Source organism: Rhinatrema bivittatum, chromosome 9 (assembly GCF_901001135.1).
Source record: "Rhinatrema bivittatum chromosome 9, aRhiBiv1.1, whole genome shotgun sequence".
Lineage (NCBI taxonomy): Eukaryota > Metazoa > Chordata > Amphibia > Gymnophiona > Rhinatrematidae > Rhinatrema > Rhinatrema bivittatum.
The window spans coordinates 165,845,820-165,869,352 of record NC_042623.1 but is presented as its reverse complement, the minus strand read 5'-3'; the positions used below and the strand labels follow the sequence as shown (position 1 = coordinate 165,869,352).

Genomic DNA, 23,533 nt, shown 5'->3' with positions numbered 1-23,533 from the left:
CCGCAAATTCAGACAACAAAAGAGTTGCATCTTCAACTACGAAGACTTTGTCCAGTCATCTTGTCATGGTGATCTATGCCACAGTAACCACATGAATGGACTACTGCAATGCACTGTACAAAGATCTAACAGATAAAGCCCTCCACAAACTCCAGTTAATTCAGAATTCCACATGATTGATTGATAGAAGGATGCAAAAAGCACAGCCACATCACACCCATCCTACAAATGCTACACTGGTTACCAATGTAGAGAAAGAAATTCAAAACATTGTCATTGATATTCTAAGCACTAAGAGGAGCTGGGTCTTTATACCTAAATAAAAGGTTATCTGCATACTTACCAGCTAGACCACTATACTATGATCCTCGCTCAGATCCTCAATGTCAAGTCCGTCCTCAAAATAAATTAAAAGAACTGACAACCGAAACAAATCCTCTTGATAGCTTTTTTGTAAAGCCTTTAATGCCATATCCAAAGCATAAAGACACTGAAGGATTATGGGACATTACCTGGCATCACCTTGAATACTTTAAACATGCTGTAATCACGCTGCTACAAATATTTGTTACATGTTATCTAATTCCATGAATTATTCACTTGTATTTTCCACTCAATAAAACTTGGTCAGAAGACCTTAGTATTTGTTAAGCACTTTTTTAATGCCAATCTGAAATGCATAAACTGCTATTTAAATTGCTGCTATTTTAAATTGTTTATACCATCTGTTGGAAAGCTGCAAATTGCCTTTTGCTAATCTGCTGCTATTCTAATTCTACTGCATATCACTTTGAATGAATTTCATATTCAAAAAGGCAGGTAATAAATTGAAATAAATAAAATTAATTCCATCATCAAACCCATCTAATTTGGGGAAAGATACCTACCATCAGTCACTGTATTCAGCATGCCTTCCTAAACCTCCCACTGTTGGAAATTTCCACATTCTAATAATAGATCCAATTTAGTGAATCCTGAGGGAGTTTACATACAGATGAATCAGCTGTGGCTCCATCTCTTTAGTGAAGGCTGTGGCTGTTCTGAATCATTGCTTCAAATGGTCTTGTACTCAAGAATGGCAATCCTAAAATCACATCTCAACCAGCATGGCATGCAGATCATTGTGTTTGTAAAACTGGAGATCTAAACCTTTGGTCAATATAACCAGGCAATTGCTATAAAGAAACTATGCTGGAATTGGGACTCAATGACGCCCATGAAAAAACAGCCGCTAGAGTAAGATAGACTTTATAGAGAGACAATATTGAGCTACTTTATTTCAATACATTTCATGAGAATTGTAAGCCCTCTTATATACGGTCTACATTAACATGGTTTTTGTTTCTCTCACTCTTGTCATTTTTACTTTCTTGTTGAAGCTGTTTGCTTTAAAATGAAAGCTATTCATGGTTTGTTATCCAGTTTCATGAGGCAGTTACCCAGCAACTGACTCATTTCTGTTGCTAAGGAAACCACTGGTAGCATCACAATGTCTGAGCAATCTAGAACAGAGAGGGGATGTAGGACTTTGTGCAGAATTGTAGTCTCTCTGCATGGATGTGAAGGAGCTACAGAGGGCATGCAGCATGCTCGCAGCCTGATGACTCAATGATGCAGGTAGTTTTGTTATTTTCAGTATTCCCATTTGTAATTTGTATACTACTGCAGAGATTCTTGTGTAAATGAGGGTGAATGCTTTCTGATGAGCTTACATTGAAAGGTTTCAGCAGGTTAGCTAGGAAATTATGGGAAACAAATTGTGAAAAAATATATGGTGGAGATAGTTTGAAAACAATAGGGAACATCTCAGGAGATGTGTGTAGTGCCTTTGTGTAAAGAAGGAGTTAAATTTTACTTGCGTTTGGAATATTTGTCAGTAATGCCTCATTTTCTACTTTAAAGTCAGACATCCATGGATCAACAATGACATTTTGATCACTTGTGTAGATTCCAAGTGGACATTCATATGGATTTAACTTTTTAACTCAATTTCTTTGTAAGGCTAGAGTTGAATTTCCTTCACTAGCACTTACTATAGCAAGGTTTCCAGTGATGTGTTACCAGTTTCTTATCATGTTGCTCTAGCCAGCTGTACTCCAATTGTAGAGACAATCTTAAAATCACTTAATAAGGAGCTCCCAGGAGTGCCCTCCAGCACATAACTGAAGTTTCTCTCTTGGTTCTACGCAATTGATGAGTCACAGATCCCCTTTCAGGTATTTAATTAGGAAGCATACAAATTAGCCAGAAGTTAGCCAGGTAAACCTTCAACTTTAAAAATTTTACTCTGCTGACTGGCTAAATTTGTCTTCCAAAATCTACTGTGCACACAAATTTAGCAGATCAGAAAAAGGGCAACTCTGGAGGTGTTCCTGAGGCTACTAACCTAGTCCTTTAGGTGCATCTAAAAATTAGACTTTAGATACAGTAAAATTGTCTGGTTAACTTATCCAGTCAGTGTGCATTTGAAAATTGACCTAATAGTAGGTGACAGAAGATAATAACCATTTGGCCCATCCAGTCTGCCCAGTTGTCTTCCTCTCCAGTTCTCAACTACTTTAAATAAATGAACATATAAATTTCAATCCTTAAACCAACATCATCTCCTTCCATCTCTTTCACTGGTAGGCTATTTCAGATCTTGTCATCTTCCGCTTTGGTTCTTACAAATACCATACTTGATCCAACCCCAAAACTCTCTCCTATGTCTTACCACCACTTGGGCCTAAATGTTTTTACTGTTAAGGGTAGAATTTTCAAGCTGTCTGTACTGGAGCAAAAACTGCCTGTACTTTTTAACCTGCAGATTTTGCACCAATTTTCAAAATTAAAGTACACATTTGCTTTTGCTTTGAAACTTGGCATGAGTGTATTTTCACCTGCTTTGTGATTGGGTACTTTTTCATGGAAAATAAAGAATGTAGATTTGAAAATGCCATCTACCCGTGCACGTTTCCTCCTCCTGGATCTTCTCCTTTAAATGCAGCTAAAAGTACACTTGTTATGAGAAAAGGCATGTGCTTTTAGCCGCAATGAGGAGGGCCATTTTCAGACATCCAATTTGCATGCATAAGTCGCCATTTACACGCAGAAATGGTTTTGAAATGTGTCTGCTTAAGGAGGTAATTTTATAATAGGCCACATCAATTTGCAGGCTGTTATGTGCCCAAGTGATACCAGTTTTCAAAGTAAGCTTCGCTTTGAAAATTATCCTTGCAAAATTATGTACGCACAATTTCACCTGATAGTAGATATGCATAATTTTGCTGAAAGAATTTACATGCGTACTTTATAAAAATCAGAAAGTATGTGTGTAAGTTCCAAATCTGCCTAGCTCCACCCTCTGGAATGTCTCTCCCGTTTGCGCATAAAAGTACGTATGTACAGTGTGTATGCGTGTAACTATACATGTGTATTGGTCACACAATTTTCTAAAGGGCCTTCTCTGCGGGGGAAAGCATTTCTTTCCTCCAAGTAGTCCCTTTAAAATTTACTCTCATGGTAAGGAAGAAAGCTAGCAAATCTGTATATAATGTGTTTCTGGTGTGAAAACTAGAAATTAATCTCTTTTCTAATTTGCTCTCCCTATGCATGGATATTAGATTAAAGGTATTGGCCTAATTAAAAGAAGAGAAAGCAGTCAAAACAGTTCAGTCATGTTTCAACCATTTAGTAGTCTCTTAAGTGGGGCACAGATGAGCATAAAATTAGAAGGAAGCACTCTTGGGAACTTTTGAAAGTTATTAGAACAGTAGTAGCTACCAAAATATTTTGAAATAATTCACTTAGCAAAAAGAACTCACAATTATTATCCCCTCCCCCTTCATTTTGTTTTAAGGGAAATCAACTGGGTGAAATTTGTGAAGGCTTAGACCAAACTAACCCCACTGGTTTTAATCCAAATAACCCTTTTTGCTACTGGGCTGCTCATCCTCAGAAATCTAGTCTAAATGTGCCACGTTACACTGATCAAAGAACTATTAGAGCACTATTAGCTAAATAATGATCTCAGTAAAGATTTGTAAAATTCGGGTGTGCAGTGACAGTGATATTGTAAGTTGGTTTGGAGGCACAAGGTGTGCTTGGAAGATTGGAAATTTAAAAAGATATTTTTACTATCTGAATGGCAGTAACAAAAAAAAAATCAAAATATATTTGAATAACATTAACAGTGGGAGGAACTGAGCCAAAAAAAGACAAGATGTTGTTTTGGGGCCTATACTTAGTATAGGCCCCTGTTGTTTTCAGGGAGATTTTGTATGGGGAGAAAAAGGGCTACATCTGAAGCTTTCATTGAAATGCATTGCAGTAAAGGAGATTAAAATGAAGAGTGGTATGGCAAATGTTTGTTCAGAAGGACAGTTAGATACATATGGAAATGGTGATAAGGGTGACAGAGATGAGGATGGGAAGCAGAGGAGAAGGTTTTGGGGGCGATTTCCTGCAGTCTCAAATCGAAAGAGCTGGATTCTTCCATTTTTATTTCTCTTGGGGTCTATGGTTAATAAAATAATATATATTTAAAAAAAAAATCATCCCAGAGGATCCCTGGAGTTCTTTCATTTTGTAATATTTATTTTTTAATTAATTATGTTTTATTTTTACAGAATTGGCTTTCTGTGCTGTTGCAGCAGCTGTGACCTCACATTTCTTGTGAAGTGTGTTTTTTTTTTTTCCTTTGATTCATTTTTTGGATCTGTGCCTTTTGTTTTATAATTTTTTGGGGGGATGGGTTTGGTTAGCTGCTGTTTCTCTCTTTCTCTAAAGCTTTTGCAAAATAGGGGTTTCTTTCCCATTGATATTCTGTTATATTTCAGAGGCTTTTCTTTGGTCTGAGCATGCTATCTTTGCACCTCACCAATCTTGTTGTTAGTGTCTCTTCCTTTTAACAGTTTCCCCCGTCTCACTGACTTGCTCTTCATACTCTCATTTTATTACTTTCTCACACACAGCGGTGCTCTCCTTTTATTCTCCCTCTTTCTTTCACCCCTTTCTCATGTCCCTATCCTCTTGCAGTTTGTTTGCTTCACGTCTTAGTACTGAGTAAAATTATAAGTGAAACTATTATGCTGCTATAATGGAAATGCTTCCTTATTTATTATTTATATACCGACATTCGATCTGAGATATCACATCTGGAAAGAAAATTAAGCGATCCCATTGCATCCCATTCACACTTGCCACTGCCAGCTATTTGTTTCTGCAAAAATCAAAATCGTTATCCTCATCAGATTCGCAGATAGTATAATTTTGTTGGAGGTTGCCAACTGTAGGCCACCCCTTTGTCTGCAGCTGGTCCTCTCATTGTGTCTCTGCATATGGCCATAGAAAGCACTCAAGTGTTTATCATTCATGTAACCATGAACTTTACAGTCCTGGAAATGTGACTCAAGGTCCCAATTCTGCATGGCCAGCACCACTACAAAGTTTTAAGCAGAATATATACACATCGGTATCACATCATCAATAGAACGTGTGTGACAGGAATAGGTATCTCCATACTCTTTCTACCAAGTAGGAATTGAGATTTAAAAACTCTTCAAAGAACTTCCAATGTTGTTTTTGGTTTTTTTTAAGAGTCATGCATATAAATGTCTTCCTGTATATTACCTGCAAATAAACATTGTCTGGTTTAGGAATTCCAGCACAATACTCAAAGTGTCATCTGAAAATATCAACAATTGCAAGGTCTTTTTATCCAGGCGATATGCCAGATTAGCATTTATCATACATCGTTATTTGAAAGGTCTTTTTGCTTCATATAACTTGGGGTCCAAAAGTGTGTGTGATGGGTCAATTTTCAAATTGTCCACATTAGGACAAAAGACATGGGTACTTTTTACCCATGGACTTTCCAGCAATTTTCAAAGCAATCTAAACACACTCCCAGGAATGCTCTTCTGAATATGGATAAAAGTACACACTTTTAGCCCATCGAGGGGGAAACCATTTCAGATGGCCAGGTTACATGCATAAATTGTTATTTACCAGAGAAAATGGCTTTCAAAATTGTCCTCTGGAGTCCAGTTTTCAATAGTCTTTAAAAGTCATTAAGGACCTCATTTTCTAAAGTATCGCAGGCCTGCGATACTTTAGAAGATGAGGGGTGGTGGGCCAAAACGGGTGGCGGGCCTGCGCTAGCCGGCAGCGATCGCACCCAATAGCGCCACCATAGGAAGTGTAGCTATTGGGAGCGAAATAGGCAGCGAAAAGGCACTTACCTTTTCGCTCTGCGCGCCGTCATCGCAGAGTCGGCCCCGGTGACACCCCGACTCCTCCTCTTCCGGGGCCAACTCCGCCCCCATTTTGGTATCGCACGCGAAAAGGAACATTTCACGTGCGAAACGTCCCTTACCACATGCGATACGTTTGGAAAATAAGGCCCTAAATCTGTGTGTAGGTGAGCCTGGGGAGAATTATGGCACAATTTTATGAATTTTATTTATTTAAATCTTTTGTTTACCGCTTATACAAATATTTTGTAAGATCTAAGCGGTTTACAGTAAAAGAAGAAAATACATAATTCAAAGACAGAAATAAGAAACAGAAAGGAGGGGCTCTGAAGGGAACAAGTTATGAAAGCATAAAAGGTAAAAACATAAAGCATAAAAGCATAAACTGTGTGGCAGAAGCTGCATAGTTTATAAAATATCGCATATTTTTGCCCTGAAAATATGCGTGTATGTTTCAGTATGCATATATTTGTAATGTAAGAAAACACGCTCTTTCTCTACCTATTTTGTAAAATTCCGTGCATATATTTTACGTGCATAATAATTGTAACATGAGCACACAATAACCCAGCAGTCAATGCAGAGGCAGGTATTTTATAAAGTGGACTCTTACTCCACCTGTGAACATTCTTGTGTGCATACTTGGCATCATCATTTCATCGATACATAAATCAGTTCACCCATACCTCCACCAGTTGAGCCTAATGCTCCAGCATTTCACCCTTACTGCCCTCCACTTGACCCAGACCTCCCGCCCAAAAGCCGCAGACAAAAGACAAGTCCAGTGTCACTTCCTGTGACTTATTTCTCATGTGTAAAAGTGCACAGACAAGTTTGGAAATGAATGTGCCAATTTAAGAACATAAGAACATATGTTCACTTACAAAATAGAAGCTTATGCTTGTTCTTCTGAACCCAAGCCCAGAATACCCTTAAAACACTCCTTTTCTCCCTTGGTAACATTTATGCGTAGCCCTGAAGTACGTAGGTACTCAGGATGTTTCCAAAATAACATACAGGCAACTTTGTATTTTCTTCTAATAATAAAAAGGAGAGGTTGGTAGATTGATAAATGAACTATTAGCACAATAATCTTCCGCTCCTCGATTCTGACAAACTCATTAAAGTGTATAATTGAAAATAATCATCTTCGTGACCTTCATAATAGGCATCATCGATGTATGTGTACACCTAAAGCTTTCTCTCTGCCTTATCTCTAATCATTGTTCAATGTAGAGCAAAATGTACCACTCATAATTTTTTTTTTGCAATTAAAAGATTCAGAGTTCAAAGTATGGAGAAATTTCAGTTCAGTGATGTCTGATAGACAAATGACTTATCTCAATTTCTTCAAACGGATCGCCACCATAATGTAACCAGTCTCATTACTGAATGCCAAACAATCCGACATGGGTCCGTGTTTCAGACAGTGATGTCCTTCTTCAGGGTGTGGTCACTGTATTAAATCTTCAAAAAAATATATTGTGTCAAAAGATAAAATTATATCCATATTTTCTATTTTTTTTCCAAAATAATTTTTATTCTGTGAAGACGTATACAAGAAACAAATATAAACTTTATCTTGGGAAACTGCATACATACTCTTAGCGACTTTTTAAATCATACATGATGGTACCTTATCGGAAGTATTGTAGTGCCATTACTCCATTACTTCCCCTACCCTACTTGACAGTGATGTTACTGTCAATCAAAGCTGCACAACTTGCCAATCACCGGTTATATTAATGAGTATCAATCTATTTCATTATTTAAATCTTGAGGATGAATGGACTTGAAATGAAAGATCCAATAATATTCCCTATAGTTTAAAAATTTTCTATGATCTCCCCCATGGAAGTTTTTATTAATTCGCTCCACAACCCTCCATTTGAGATCCTTGACCTGATATGAGAACTGCACACAATGTTCTCCTATTGGAACCTGTAATTTCTCCATCTGGATACAACTGTGATGTTCTATAAGTCATATATACATTTTTCACTGGGTCTTGCCTATGTATTTCTTTGAACCAGGGAAGATAATCACATATATAACACTTGGGGTCGATGCAATATCATGTGCTCAGGCTAGCGCCCAGCTTAACCAGCGATTGGACACATGTTTTGGACACGCTAGGCTAACACTTGATACAAAAAGGGGATTGGTGCATCCAGAACGTGTGTCCAAACTCACGTGTAGCCAATAGTGCTCATCACATGTAAATGCCACGTAGATGAGGCTATTAGCTACAACCCCCAGGGCAAAAGATTGCCATGCGCCCGATGTACCCTTTTTAACACGGCAAATTTAATGCCAGCCCCCAGAGCTTGCATTAAATCTTGCTGAGCGTCAAGGGCTCACTAAAAAACAAACCTATCCTACTTTCTGTGGTTCCTCCTACTTTTAGTATCATCGTGATACTAAGTAGGAGAAACCACAGAAAGCAGCAACAAGAAAAAAAAAATATTGACCGTGACCAGCTTAGGAAAACAGACACTCAATTTATCAACATAAATTTTCCATTTTTGGTTGATTTGGTATTCCTGAAGTATTTGTTACTTAAAGTGGGCCTCAGTTTATTAGCAAGACATTTAACAAGTTTGCATCAGAATATGACATCAGACATATCACAATATACCTTCACTTTTCCCAGGCCAGTGGCCAAACAGAATGAGCAGTTCAGCTGGCCAAACAAATATTACCACAGATGGGCCCACAGCTAGCCCTTATGAACTACAAAGCAAAACCACTTCTGGTTCTGGGCCTGAGTCCAACACACCTACTGATGGTCAACAAATTTGAACAACTCTACCAACTTTGACAGAGAATTACTTGATCACACCAGCAACTGTGACTGGAGAATCTTCGATACTAAGATCTTATTTGGTACACATGGAACATGGTACCACAGTTCAAAGAAACAGATGACACACCAGTTGCTTCCCAGCAATGCCTCAGCTACAACTTCAGTTCAGACAGATCATGTACCAGAGCCTGTGAGTCCTGCAATGAACTCAAACTCTCCTAAAGATGTGCAGGTCCCACCCATGATACAGCGATGAACACAATTGTACAACTTCAATGGGTCCAACACCAATGATTGCACAGTCAGGTCACACATTGAAGACTGTACAGGAGCTTCATCTACAGAAACGGTTTGCTTTTTCATCTTTCTTTTTGTCTACAGAAAAGTGAAAGAGCAAGAACATGTTATGTTAATAATTGTTGCAAGGTTTATTGTATAACTAGTGTTATGGAGTTCTCAGAAAAGGGAAATTGTTGATAGAGTTAATTTGTAAGAAGCGGCACTGTGGGGACAAACCTTGAGGTAAAGAAGGGGATAACCTGGAGAAACTTGCAGAACCAAGTTTTAATTTTATGTTCTGGTGTAGACAGTAAAAGTTCCTGTTTTGCTAAACCACTCTCTGAGTGAATGAATATCTGATACCCATGACAGTTATAACTTCATCCTTATTCTAGATATCATATTAATTGAATAACTGATGATAGTTCATTGTCTAAATCCGTAATGCCCACCCTGAAATCAAGGACCACATATGAGTCCAAAGTCTGGAACCTACACAATCCTGCAGACCACTTAACTACATTGTATACATGGCAATTATTATCTTAGCAGTGCTATATACTCCTATACAATACATCATATTAAACTACAACTATATTATAGTATATATCATGTATGCACAAAATATTTGATAGTTAAATGGGTACTTTTCATATTACCTATATAACTGCAAAGTCTGTGGGTACTTTTTACCCATGGTCTTTGCACCAAATTTTAAAAGAAAAAGTATACATGTGCTCTTACTTTTAAAATTGCCCAAAGAATAAAATTCCTGCAAAGATTTGTACCTGCTTTTTCTGTGGATACTTTTACCGATAAAAATGAAGAGGCCAATATTCAGTACCACTTAGCCAAATAAGTTCCAACTTATCTGGCTAAGTGGAATGCTTTAAATATTTGACTGTGGTTGGTGACCACCACCTAGCCAGATAAATACTTATCTAGTGGCTGCCATTGAGCTGGATAAATACTTATAAACAATAATAAGAATTTATCCAGCCAAGTGGTAGGAGGAGAACAGGCATAATGGGGAAAAGTTGAGTTAGCCAGAAAAGTTATCCGGCTAGCTATGGTATTCAGCGTTAGCCAGATAACTTATCTGGCTAATTCTGGTCGTCCCATAGCCCTTCCTAAAGTTAGCCAGATAGACTTAGCCAGTTAACTTTAAGATAGCTGGATATAGTCAGTGGTATGACTACACTGATGAATATATAAGCTAAGTTAACCAGATAAGTTTATCTGGCTAACTAGCCAAGCCATACAGTGGATGAATATGAAACTCTATGTGCATAGTTTAGAAAATCCAAAACTAGGCATGTACAGTATTTTCTCCCCCAATCTAACCTGCCTCAGGAGTGCCTCCACTACAATGCGGATAAATGTATGGGTTGTGGAACTATGCAAAAACGTTTACATGCATACAGGGAGGGCAATTTTCAGACAGCCCTTGTACACAGATAAAATGCTTTTTATTCACAGAAATCTCTTTGAATCACTCTCCCCACACTTAGCCTTAGGATAGATATGCTACTATACTGTTTTGCTATTGATATTGCATTATGCAGTCTATAGACGGATTAAACTCCCAACCATATTAATTTGAGAATCTTACTTGGAGGTATTTGTAAATTCATTAGGCATATTTTTAATTCCCAATAATACAAATCTTTTCAGTGAGGTATGACTCTAGGATATACTGGAAGAAGGTGGAACATGAATAAAATGGGTTTGAGATAAAGTCTTTATTACAAATAAAAGTTGAACCCATTATACAACAAAATATGAAAAATAAACAGAGATAAATCAAATCAGTGATTTGCTTTATCCAGTTACAAATAAGGATGAAATCCAAGTCTCAATTATTTTAAAGGAAATAAATGATCATATTAACAGAATTTAAGAAACAATAGCAAAGAACAACAGCATGTACTGATTTGCATTATTATCAGCAGTTGTAAGTGAGTGGGTGGAGGTGCACAAAGATAGAAATGTGAAGGCTGAAAGAAAATATAATGGGTGCCCTGGAAGTACAGGATACATTTACAAGGAAATTTCACATAAAAAGCTGCACCCATTTGTAAAACTCTGGATCTGAACTGGCCAAATATCTTCCTTCTTTCTTGAGTTGCCTGAGCAATGCCAAGAAACAAACTCTAATTTTTGAATTAGCAAACTCATCTTTACTGTATGTCTACAAAATGTTTGAAGACCAACATATCTAACTCCAGGGAGAAATTAACAATCAAAATAGAATAGGATAACATTACTTCTTTTGTGCTATCACAAGGTAGCTGGGAAGGCTGAGTCCTCTTCATTCTTTTCATAAAGAGGAAGATAATATGGGGAGAAGGAAATTGGATGGAATTTTTAAAAATTCTGTCATATACTGGTAATGTTGAAATATATCCTCAACTGACATAATAGGGACTTTTGCAAAATTAATAAAATGCAAATTTTGCCTTTGTACCACATTTTCTAAAATCTCTTATGAAGGACCAGGTTATTCTTCATCAACAAAGCCTTCTTGTTCTTTTTTATTTATTTTTTAATTTTGCCTTCTTGTTCTTTTATCTTTGCCCAGTATGAGCTTTATGATCTGCTCATTCCACCACCTGTTCCTCATTTCTGTGCTTGAAGTCCTGAAATTGCTCAGAAATCTAGAAAAATTGCCAAGGTCGATTCAAACCAGGAAAAGCCTAGTTTTTTCAGGAAACTGCTGCTGCTCCATGGTCCCAGCTCTTATATGAGTGTCTTGGACAGATCCCTCCTCCCAACGTCACTCCCCAGCTTGCATCATCAGCCTCAGCTGTGGTGCTGGAGACTCTGGACTAGCTTACAGCAGGTTTCAGCTAAATGATGCAATACTCCAGGGTCAAAGATACCTCTATGTCTGGATTTGCCAATGGGGCCTCTCCCCTTGCCGACAGGTTCAAAGATGCCTCAGGAGTCTGTGCAGTCATCAGGGCTGCAGGAGTGATGAATGGGCCAATGGTGGACTCAGGAGTGTAGACTTGTGTTTTTTCCCTTTCTTTTAACCATCAGAAAAACGGGTAAAAGGTAAACCACAAAGCAAGAACGCTGGCATTTCTGGAGTTGTGGCAACTGTGTCTTGCTAGATGAACACCAAAATATCTTTATTTGCTTTGAAAACTGCATGGACCTGATGCTTCACCTGGTAACAGGTAAAACATTCATATACAATAGCCGCTACAATAATACAATATATACCAGACTATCTAGGTCTGCTCTTTCTACAGCAATCTGTGATTCACATTGTCCCCTCACATATAAATGCATCACAGCAGCGCATAATTTGAAACCATTAGGGCAATGTTCAGCTTCTTGACTGTACCCTACCTTATTGCTGTCTCTTATCTCTGGAAATTCTGCTTGCTCATCAGTTCTGTAATTGAAGACAGAAACAAGTTCAGCTATAACTGGTGTTAATCTACATGGACAATACACTTTTGTTATAAGGCTGTTATCAAACTAAGGGGTTCATTTATCACAATGCACGTGGTGTATGCTAATGGGGAGGGGGAGAGAGAGAGAGAGAGAGAGAGAGAGAGAGAGAGAGAGAGAGAGAGAGAGAGAGAGCGAGCCTGGCCATGATAGCATGTCCCATGCATAAGTTTTGATATCCCTAGGATAGGCCCACCTAGTAACTCGAGGTGGGGATTAAATAAGGGTGTAGGGGGTTAGGGGCCACTGTCACATTCTACATGAGACGTACGAACAGAACAGTGGTCTCTTGTGACGATTAGCTGGCCTTCGGAGTGAGGAAACTCCCTCCAAGATGAGATTTGGCCAAGGGTCTCTCAGCCTACCTCAAGGTATGTCTCATGTAGAATGTGACAGTGGCCCCTAACCCCCTACACCCTTATCTAATCCCCACCTCGAGTTACTAGGTGGGCCTATCCTAGGGATATCAAAACTTATGCATGGGACATGCTATCATGGCCAGGCTCTCTCTCTCTCTCTCTCTCTCTCTCTCAGGCAGGCTAACCCAGCCCAGCCCACTCTCTGCCCAGGTTTTGCATTTGCATCCTCTCTCCGCCCTGACTCCTCCCTGTTTCGGCATGCGAAAACGGGGCTTTTTCGCATGCGATAAGCCCTTAACGCATGCGAAAATGCCTTACCGCATTTTGATAAATGACCCCCTAAGAAAGGTCTCCCTGTTAGTAGGCCTTTTGTACTGAGGTAATCTACAGCTACTAACATCCTTGTTTAAATACCTGCCATTATTAAATCTGTTGGTTCATAACAATCATCTTTTAATCATATCTAATGATGAAAGTATCAACCGAAGAGCGATTTGAGTTAGTTTCCATTTAAAGCCCTTTAATCTATAAGAAGAGTCTATAATGCTGATTCATTAAATTAAAAAAGCATTACATTTTCAGCATTTCAGTTCTGGGCTAGATTAGTGACTCAGCAGCAGTGCTGCATACTGCATACTGGCATTCAGTGTCCCAAAGGGAAGGGAATCCAGTCATTGCTCAATCATGCACTTACTGGCTTGTACTAGGGTACATGCACAGGGGCTCCGGAAGCTCCCAGCCAGGATATTTCATTGAATGGAGAAACTAAGGAAGGTTATAAAAAAAAAAAAAAGGGAAATACCCCCGGTAGATGCAAATTAAGGTTCATGGTGCAGTTGCCACGTAGAGACTGCATCCCTTTGAACTTGAGATTCAAAGGAGCATGAGAAAACTACTAGTCCAAATATACTATTAAAAATTACAATACAATAAAACACAAAACATGCCAATTTTGTATTTTCAGATGTAATCTTTTTTTTCCATCCAGCAATATATATGATTTCACTTATTCCTTCTTTTTATGTCAGCAGTATATAGATTTAACTTTATTTGTATTTAAATTAATTGCTTAAGCCATGGTCCTTAAAATAATTTAAAGTACATCATTGAAAATAGTCCATTACCACAAATTAACATAAACATAAACCTGTTATCTGCTCAATACTCCAAAAACAATCACAGGACATGAACCATTATATAAAGTTCAACAATATATCTGCTTGAATAATCTTCAAGATGGATTTAAACATTACTGGACATTCCATAAAACACTGATCTTTTGGGAAGGAGTTTCATAAGATGGGAGCTGAAATTATGACCATGCTTATAAAGCTGAGGGGGACTATGTGAAAAAGCATAGTGCTAACAAAATGAAATTTGAAGACTTGTATGTGGGAGAAGGTGGAAAAGATTTAGAGAAATGTTTATGGGGTAAATGTGCCAATTCTCACAATAATGATAATGTTTTACTAAATGGCAAATGGAGACATCCTTTTTCAAATGGGAAACTGTTCCACCAAAGATTGCATGAAGAGATCTCTATTTGAATACTGACACACTCAAGAAAGCAGATGGAGGCTTTGCTCTAAGATTCATGACGTCCATAGCCAATACTTCAGAAACCTCCATTCTGGGTGATGCCGTGCCCAAGATAACAAATCAAAGCTTTCACTCCTAAATGGAAGGTTGTCTCATCCAAAATGGAAGACAAAGACTTTATTCTAGAAAATGGGACCGGTCTCAGGATATCAGTCAAAAACTTAATTTCAGAATCTAGAACTGAAACAAAATGACAGTTGGAAATCTGCATTTCCCAAGTAGTTGACTGCTTTAAACAAGATGGCAAACAGAAGGCAAAGCCTATGTTCATGAATGAGGACTACCTTGACTCACACTTGACAGATGTATGTATGTAGAAGCCTTGCCTTATTGAGAGACTTTACAGAACAAATCTAATATTTGCTAAGTATAAAGCAATAGCATGAGTCTCTGCAGGTTTTTGCAGTATTTGCCACTCTCAATTGTTTTCCTTGTGCCATTTCCTGTCACAACAGTGGAAGAAATATTTCTCTCTTAAGCTTCCTCTTTGTTCTTCATTTCATCAAGTGTATCATGCCATTGTTTCCCTTGAGAAAATATCAGAGAGAAATTCATTGTGCAGCCTCTTATCTTCTTTCTGATGGTATGGCACTTACACTGAGGGTATAGTGTAATTTAATGACTCTGCTTGGTATGTATTTCCTGATGTCACTTCTTCCAGCCACCATGATTATTTCTAATCCTTTTCCTTTCTGCTTTTGTGGGCACTGTAAGCATGTTAAAATATCTCAAGTGGACATGGAAACTTGGAGTCTAATTATATGCATTTTTAACACAGATCAAAGTTGTTGTTTTTTTTTTAACTAGACTGACCATGGGAGCATATTTGTTTTAATGCTAGTGTTTAAGTCTACTTTGGGGATTGGTCATTGTCTTCATAGTTTGCATATTCTTAGGTTTGTAATTCCATTCTTCCTATTCATAAAATAAAAGTATGAGAGGTAGAATGTTATTTTGTGCTAGAGTTTTAATTTAAAAGAAAATGCTATTGCTCCAGTCATCTAGTTTTACATTTTGTAAATGAATAGTTGACATGATTTCCCATTTCTCTACAGTGTTATTTCTAATCTGTTTGCTTCCAATAAAGTATATCAAAATTGAAAAACTGGGAATCCACTGTATATCAAACTGCTGTAGTTTGATTTGCAAATTATTTCCCAGTATCAGAAGCTGAAATATACAGAAAACTAAATAGCACCTAGTACATTTGATATATTTATGTGATGTGATTTTCTCCTGCTCATTCATGATATTATGACTTCATGGGCAGAATAAAAGCTTGAGCAATAAAGTGCAAAACTCCTGCAAGTCATTTTGTTTGTGCAGTTTAAAACTAGGACCTGACAGTTTCATCCTGCTAGCTGAATTAGAACTGGCCTCTATTGGGCTGTGGTGCCATGAGCCTCCATTCGCAACTAGCCAGTGGTTTCCCCTCCTATTTTATGTCCCCCTTCCTCTTCAATTCAGTTGTCACAGTGACAACCCTCAGCTAGGGGCCATGTACCAGATCTCCCTTCAGAATCCTTCACTTGTGGACCCTAAATCTGGCCACTACATGTTGCTGTTCTGTGATAGCTGAAACTCCCCCAGGGGCTGTGAATGCTGCTTCTGCATCTCTTGCCCTGAATAACCTGACCAGACATTGAACCTAGGTCCTCTGTACGGCAGCTTTCAGGCCAGCCCTTTGCACATTATTGAAATAGCATTTCTTTTGGCCAAAGCTTTAAAAGTCTTGCAACTTTGGGAAGGGGAAAAAGTTCCAGAGAAATCTTGCAGAAGCAAAAACATGTTACAAAAAAAAAAAAAATGTGATCCTTAGATGAAACCCTTTGGGAAACCCTCATTTTTCCACAGTGCTTTTACAGAATTAGTTGCCTTGCACATTTTTTTCCTGTGGAATTTATTTTGTTTTCATTAGTTAAAGGAAATTAAAACCACAGCCAATAAACAGACACTCTTTCAAAATTATGCATGTTTGCAGGCTTTTTGCACTTTTTTATATTACATTTGCCTGATCTTTAACTGTGGCCCTAAGTCTAGAAAAAAACCAATCATTAAAATACTTCTTTTTAGCCAAAGTGTTATTCTAGCTGGACTTACTCTCATTTCACTAAGCCCTGTACCAATTGAGCTAACACCAATGTAACCTGATTATTGAGTCAAGTCTCAACGGTTTGCGTACCAGTATTTTGTTCCAGTGGCTGAATTTCTTTGCCCTCTATGAGATCGCTAGGGTCTACATTCTTCAATGTGATCCCCTAAAGTTCTTTCCCCCTCACGATAAACCCAAAGGGTGTCTGTTTCCTTTGAAGAAGATCTGGGCTACTACAGAACTTCAGAATCAGTTTTGCAATGAGCTGAAAATTCATGGCTGGAATTGTCCGCAGAATGACTTGGACCACATTTTTCAGAAATTGCTATTGAATAAAAATGTTCAGTAATATTGAAACATCTCTTCCATCTTCGTTCTATACTTTTGTTTTCTGTATTGACCTTTCTCTGTCTCACACCTTCCTCCCATGAAGAAGACCCTTAAACTACAAGTTCAATCTAGAGGGAAGCCCTTTTTGTTGTGTAGCAGCACCTAACTTCTGTAGCTCTAGAGTAGAGGTTCTCACAACACATTTTTTTAGTGGCCTCAGAGGGTGGTCACCTGTTTTTGCTGGTGGCCACATTGACAATTATTTTTCCTGAAATACTTAGTTAAATGGACTCCTTAATCCATGGTGGCTACAAAAAAAAAAAATCTGTGGTAACCTCATTTGAGAAAAAATGCTGTAAGGACATTCACTGAGAAGAATTTAGCCCTTTTAGCTTTCTTGTCTAAGTAGTACAATCTCCCTCTCCTTTCTTCTCCACCACTGGCACTTGCTGCTCTTGGGTGATCAAAGACTGAAAGATTTTGCTTATGTCTGCTAACTCACCACAACTTTCATTCCATTGTGAAAGCTGCACCAAAAGTTGACGTTACTCTGCTTTCTGCCACAAGCCCCTTACTCTGAGCACGGCTGCCCCCCTTGGCTGGTCCTGGCTGCCTCCCTTTTAGTTTTGCTTTGCAGCTCCATGTTGTGATGTGAGCCCAGCTGTTCCTGACATACCGCCCAGCACTATGGCGTGGGTTTGGAGGTCAAAGTTGTGGGAGCAGAGGCAGCATGTTGTGAACACTTTGCTGTTTTCTCCCTTGCAGAGCATTTGTGTACCTCAGTAACCTGCTCTACCCCGTGCCTCTCGTCCATCGGGTTGCTATTGTCAGCGAAAAGGGAGAAGTGAAGGGGTTTCTACGCGTGGCAGTTCAAGCAATTTCAGGTTTGCCCTTCAAATTTCACCCTACGTAGCCCTAGTTTGTCCCTAGGGATCCTACCTTGTGGCATTAGCAAAAGTAGCAATTGTGAAATTGTGATAATAAGCAAGGCTGAGTATTTATTGCAGTTCAAAATCCTTGAATTAACTCATTTATTTAGTTACAAGTGCTTTATTTGTAAAGTAGTCTTGTTAGGTGTTTACCTTGACTATATTGCTATATTTTAAAATGATATAAATTAAAAATGTCCACTCTTATTAGAAATGTTTTTGATAATTAGTAGAAATGTCAACTACAAGTTGTAGGTGATATCTTTTTATTGGATTAACCTGGGGTAGGCAACTCCAGTCCTGGAGTGCCACAACCAGGTCCGGTTTTCAGTATACCCACAATGAATATGTATGTTATATATTTGCATGCAGTGCCTCCATCGAATGCAAATCTATCTCATACATATTCATTGTGGATGTCCTGAAAACCAGACCTGTTTGTGGCACTTCAAGACCGGAGTTGCCTACCCTTGGACTAACCTAATATATCCGTGACTAGCTTTTGAGAGTTATGTTCTCTTCATCAGATCAACAAAGAAACAGCATAGTTTCAATGGGTTTAAATAATACAGAGTCAGCTAGACCTAAGGTTGTCTTTCTGCCATTGCAACTCAGTAAGGGGTTGGTGAGGGGAGGGGAGGAGTGGGGATGAAATTGACAGAGGTGACTGTGACATTGAAACTTTCCAATTGAAAGGACCCATATTGATAATGGGCAAGAAAGCCAGTGTCCTTATGTAAGACCATTTTGTGTTTGTTTCAAAGTATTTTATCATCTTAATTTCAAATGTCTTGCATTCTTATGTACTCCTAAAAGAGTGATTTTCCTTTGAGAAATGTTTACCTACTGAGCTATGATTCCCATCTGCTCTGAAATTTATGTCCGTGAAGATTTATTCTTGGCCTTAATGTTTGGCTTCTGTCACAGTTGTTAATTAGTAAAATGCTGAAAACACTGTGGATAGTCTAGTAGCTTGTGACTACTCATTTTAAAATGAAAAAAATGTCTTATCTAAAATAAACATCTATTTATGGTAATACTGCCTCTTACATGCTTAAAAGTCAAATTGTTTGGTGTTTTCAACATTTCATAGAAATTTACTATGTTTTCAAAAACTATTAAATACCTAGGCATTGAAAAAGTCTTTGTATAAAACTAATCTTTTAGGTTTTTCATGAGTGATTCTTATGTGGCCCCTTAGTAATATCTGCATAACTTTTGATTAAGCATATCAGAATTGCATATAGTGATGTTGATCTTCTATAAAGTAGTATTTTTGTACAAAAATTGTACTGGTCTGGTATAGCATATGTTTTTTCATGCAAGAGTTTCATCATATGTATAAATCTTTCTCCTAATGAGTTATAAATTGTCTTCTCATTCATAAAGTCTTATGCTGCTTAAACCATTGTATACTGTGAGGTCCAATTTCAAAGGGGTTTGTCCAGGTAACTTTAAAATTTCCCGCTCCCTAACTGGATAAATTATACCGGGTAAGTCATTACCCACATAAAATTTATCCAGATAAATCAGGGGCATTTTGGGAGTTTCTGGGGAGGGGTTAAGTTGGGGTGGCCAACCTTTCATAATCCATGAGCCAAGAAACCAGAATGCACAGGATCAGGGAGCCTCACCCTTGAGGAGCGGGGAAAGGATACGAGTTGGACAGTTCCCCTTGTTTCCCACCACATAAAGGAGCAGCTCTCTCAACCGTCTCCCCTTCCCCAGCCATCTCTCTCAATCACTCCCTCCCCCATCAGCTTAGCCCCACCAGTCTCTCTCCCTTGCTCCCTATGCCCTCCCCCATTCCTCCCATCCTGGCCTTTCCAGTCTCCCTCTCTTTCAGTCCTACCAGATTCCCTCTTTTATACTCCGGTTCCACCAATCTCCTTCTCTTTTTCTTTCAGCCCCTCCCACTTTGTTCCTAGCAATCACTCTCTCTTCATCTCAAACAACTCCCTCTTGTCCCCATCAGTCTTTCTCAAACAACCTTCCCCCCAGCAGTCTCTCAACCTCCTCCTTCCAATCAGGGCTGGTGCAAGGGTCTGTAGTGTCCTAGGCAGACCAATGTAACACCACCCTCACCCCCCCTTCCCCCCAAACTCACCCTAAGGTGAATGTGCTCCTCTGACAGTGGTAGATATATAGAGTTGTGGTCACCCTCTTACAGTGCTCTCTTGCTCTCTCTCTTTCTCTCCAACGAGTGCTCCATGACTGTGTCACCTCCTCCTTTCACATTTTGAAAAGGCACCCTTGCATGCCCCGCCCACTGATGCCCCCTAGGTGGTCACCTAGTCCCATCTAATGGTCATGCTGGCCCTACTTCCAACTCTAGTAGACTCTCTTTCTCTATCTTCAACAATAAGAGAAAATCAGCGATGTGAAGACCTGCCCCCCCCCCCCCGACGTCATGACGACCAGCCAGCGGCGACCCGATTAACGGCACAATTACACCAGGCGTCACGTGCCGGGCGTGACAAAGGGGTTTTCCCCTTTGTGCTCCCCTTCATGCTAACCTTTGTGCTCCTTCTAATATAATTATATTTATGTTTATGTTAATAATTTAACTTTTATTAATGTTATTTAGCTTTTTGCTTTGTTTAAAATTATTTCATTATTGACGTTTAAATGTATTAGACTAAGGAATTTTACTTCCTGCTCATTCTGTTTCATTGTAAACCGGTTTGATATGCATTTTATGCAGGAAAATCGGTATAAAAAAACTTAAAATAAATAAATAAATAATAAGCAGTAGCAGCAGCTTTTTTTCCTTCTGTGGGCCACTAATACTGCTGTCTCCTTCCTTCAACTGCTGATGTTGCCCCTCTTTCTCTTCCCTTTGGCCATGCAAGCCATTCACATTGCTGCCTTCTTCCTTCAGCCTAAGTGGGGCCCCAATGCTGTTTCCATTTGGGCCTACATGATGCTGTCATGCCCCTTCCTCCTTCTCTTCCTGTTGGCTTGCACGGTCAAAGACATTGCTGCCTCCTTCTCCCTTGTGCCACACAGGTCATGACTCTGTTTTAGCTGCTGCTGTTGCTGGCAGCATTGAAAGATCCACATTTTCACAATGAAGGAGCCATATATGGCTTTAGAAACACTAGTGGCTGGCAACCCCTGGCCTAAGTTATCCAGATAAGTCTGGCCATGGTACAGAACAGTCCTAAAGTCCACATATACCTTAACCATCTATATTCAAAATATAGCTGGTAATTAAAAAAGAAAAAAAGAAAGAAAGAAACCTTTCTGCAGCCTGAATATCCCCCGCCTCGCTCCCTAAGATAATTAATAATCATATTGGGCTATTCTATCCCATCTCCCTCAATGAATTAAAAGAAAGTTCAGGTTATAACCCTCTATATGAAAAATCTCAGGCTGACTTCAGGACCCCTCCTATTCTCTACCCCAACCTTTATCCAAGTATATTTTGCAGGGAACCTGCTGAATATCCAGGAAAAGTTACATGCGCAACATTCTCCGGATAATTTTACCACTCACTGCACTACTGAGTATTGTCCTCATAAATTATATTTTCAGCTGATGAAGAAGCCCCAGATTATGGATCAGGAGTTCGACAGTCAGGGACTGCAAAAATCTCCTTTGATGATCAACACTTTGAGAAGGTAAAGAGACCAGCACTATAAAGACCTGCCTTACTTATATTAGAGAGACAGTAAAAGGAGAATAGAATAAGTAATACTGTCTCCTTTAACCTTGCACCCTTTTTTCCTGCTTTATTATTTCAATAGAACTACTAAAAATTTGGTTTATAAGGGAGTCTTTGGTTCACTTCTGATTTATTTTTCGATGTAAGGATGTCCTTTTTTTTTTTTTTTTTACCTTCCTCTAATTTTCCCATGGTGGTGACAGAAAAGTGATGAAAACAGGAAAACAAAGATAATTATTATTTGAACATACAATTTTCCATAGATACACAGAAGGAAAAGCAAGTGTTGCTTACCTGTAACAGGTGTTCTCACAGGACAGCAGGATGTTAGTCCTCTCATATGGGTGACATCACAGGATGGAGCCCTGTACGGAAAACTTTTCTATCAAAGTTTCAACAAAGCTTTGACTGACACTGGCACACTGAGTGCACTGAGGATGCTCAGCCTGCAGTTATCCCTGTGAACCACAGGTGTCTCCCTCAGTCTCGTCTTATAGCTAAAAGTGCAAGCAAAACTAAAATAAAATTGAAAACGTATACAGACCCAATTCCGCGGGGTGGCGGGTGGGTTTTGTGAGGACTAACATCCTGCTGTCCTGTGAGAACACCTGTTACAGGTAAGCAACATTTGCTTTCTCACAGGACAAGCAGGATGGTAGTCCTCACATATGGGTGAGTACTGAGCTGAGGATGCCCGAGAGTGCACCAAATGCACCCAAGACGCACAAAAGGCACAATGACAGGGGTGGAATTTGGAATGGAGGGCATCCTGAAACCTGTAATGGGTTGATGGAAGGATGTTGAGTAGTTAAACCGAAAAAAATAAGAGTAGACGGACTGGCCAAACATGGAGCATGCCGGCTAGTCATATCTAAGCAATAATGGGCTGCAAAGGTATGGAGAGAGCTCCAGGTTGTAGCCTAATAAATATGTACAAGCAGGAGCGGCCGAGGGGAAGCTAATGAGGCTGGGACGGATGCAACAGAGTGTGGGTACACACAGTGTTGTAGTGAAATGCCTGCTTGTTGGTAGGAAAAGAGATACAGACCATCAATTAGGAGGAATAGGAACTGGAACTCGCAGCTTGACTCTTGCCACAGAAGGAAAGAGTTAGGTGGAATTCCTATGGAGTGTAGTGCGATCTAGATAGAACACAAGTGCACTATTACTGTCCAAGGAGTGGAAAAAACCCTCTCGCTTTGGTGAGAGAGAGAGGTGTTGGGAAAAATGGGCAGAGTATATTCTGAGTAAGGTGAGATGCAACATCTACCTTAAGAAGGATATGAAGTTGAATACGTAAAACCACTTGGTCATGGAGGAACGCAGGGTCGGATGAGTATGTAACAAGGTGTGTAACTCACTGACCCTGTTGGCAGTAATAACATTTATGAGGGAAAGAATTTCCCATGCCAAACTGGGAAATGAGAAGAATGGAAAGGCTTGAACGGAGAACGTATGAGACTTATAAGCACGAAATATAGGTTCCATTCCATGACTAGTGAAAATAGAGGCGGCTTGATCAGTGGATAATCCATGGTAAGCTGACTCAGAAGGGGTTTACCATTAATCGGGTATCCCCACTCCTAAACGATACACCAACTGGAACAGAGGTGTACCTATGTGAAGGATGTCTGGGGAGCAGAATCCGAGGGAGCAAGAGAAAAGAGTGGTGTAGAAAAAAGAAAAAGGGTAATACCCTTTTGTATGCGTCATGTGGTAAATCATGCCATTTTGAATGGTATGATTTATGTGAGAACATCAGTGAGTCTACGATTTG

At 39.1% G+C, this 23,533-nt stretch overlaps 1 protein-coding gene across 5 annotated transcripts in view; it reads left to right on the top strand.

Moving 5' to 3' along the window:
• The window catches only part of KIF1A (kinesin family member 1A), a 416,621-nt gene that overhangs the window by 139,453 nt on the left and 253,635 nt on the right, over nucleotides 1-23,533 (top strand). For all 5 annotated transcript variants that reach the window (XM_029616880.1, XM_029616879.1, XM_029616878.1 and 2 more), the window contains 2 exons: nucleotides 17,926-18,044; nucleotides 21,627-21,712. In XM_029616880.1, coding sequence (XP_029472740.1) covers nucleotides 17,926-18,044; nucleotides 21,627-21,712 — 205 coding nt within the window. The remainder of the gene's footprint in view (nucleotides 1-17,925; nucleotides 18,045-21,626; nucleotides 21,713-23,533) is intronic.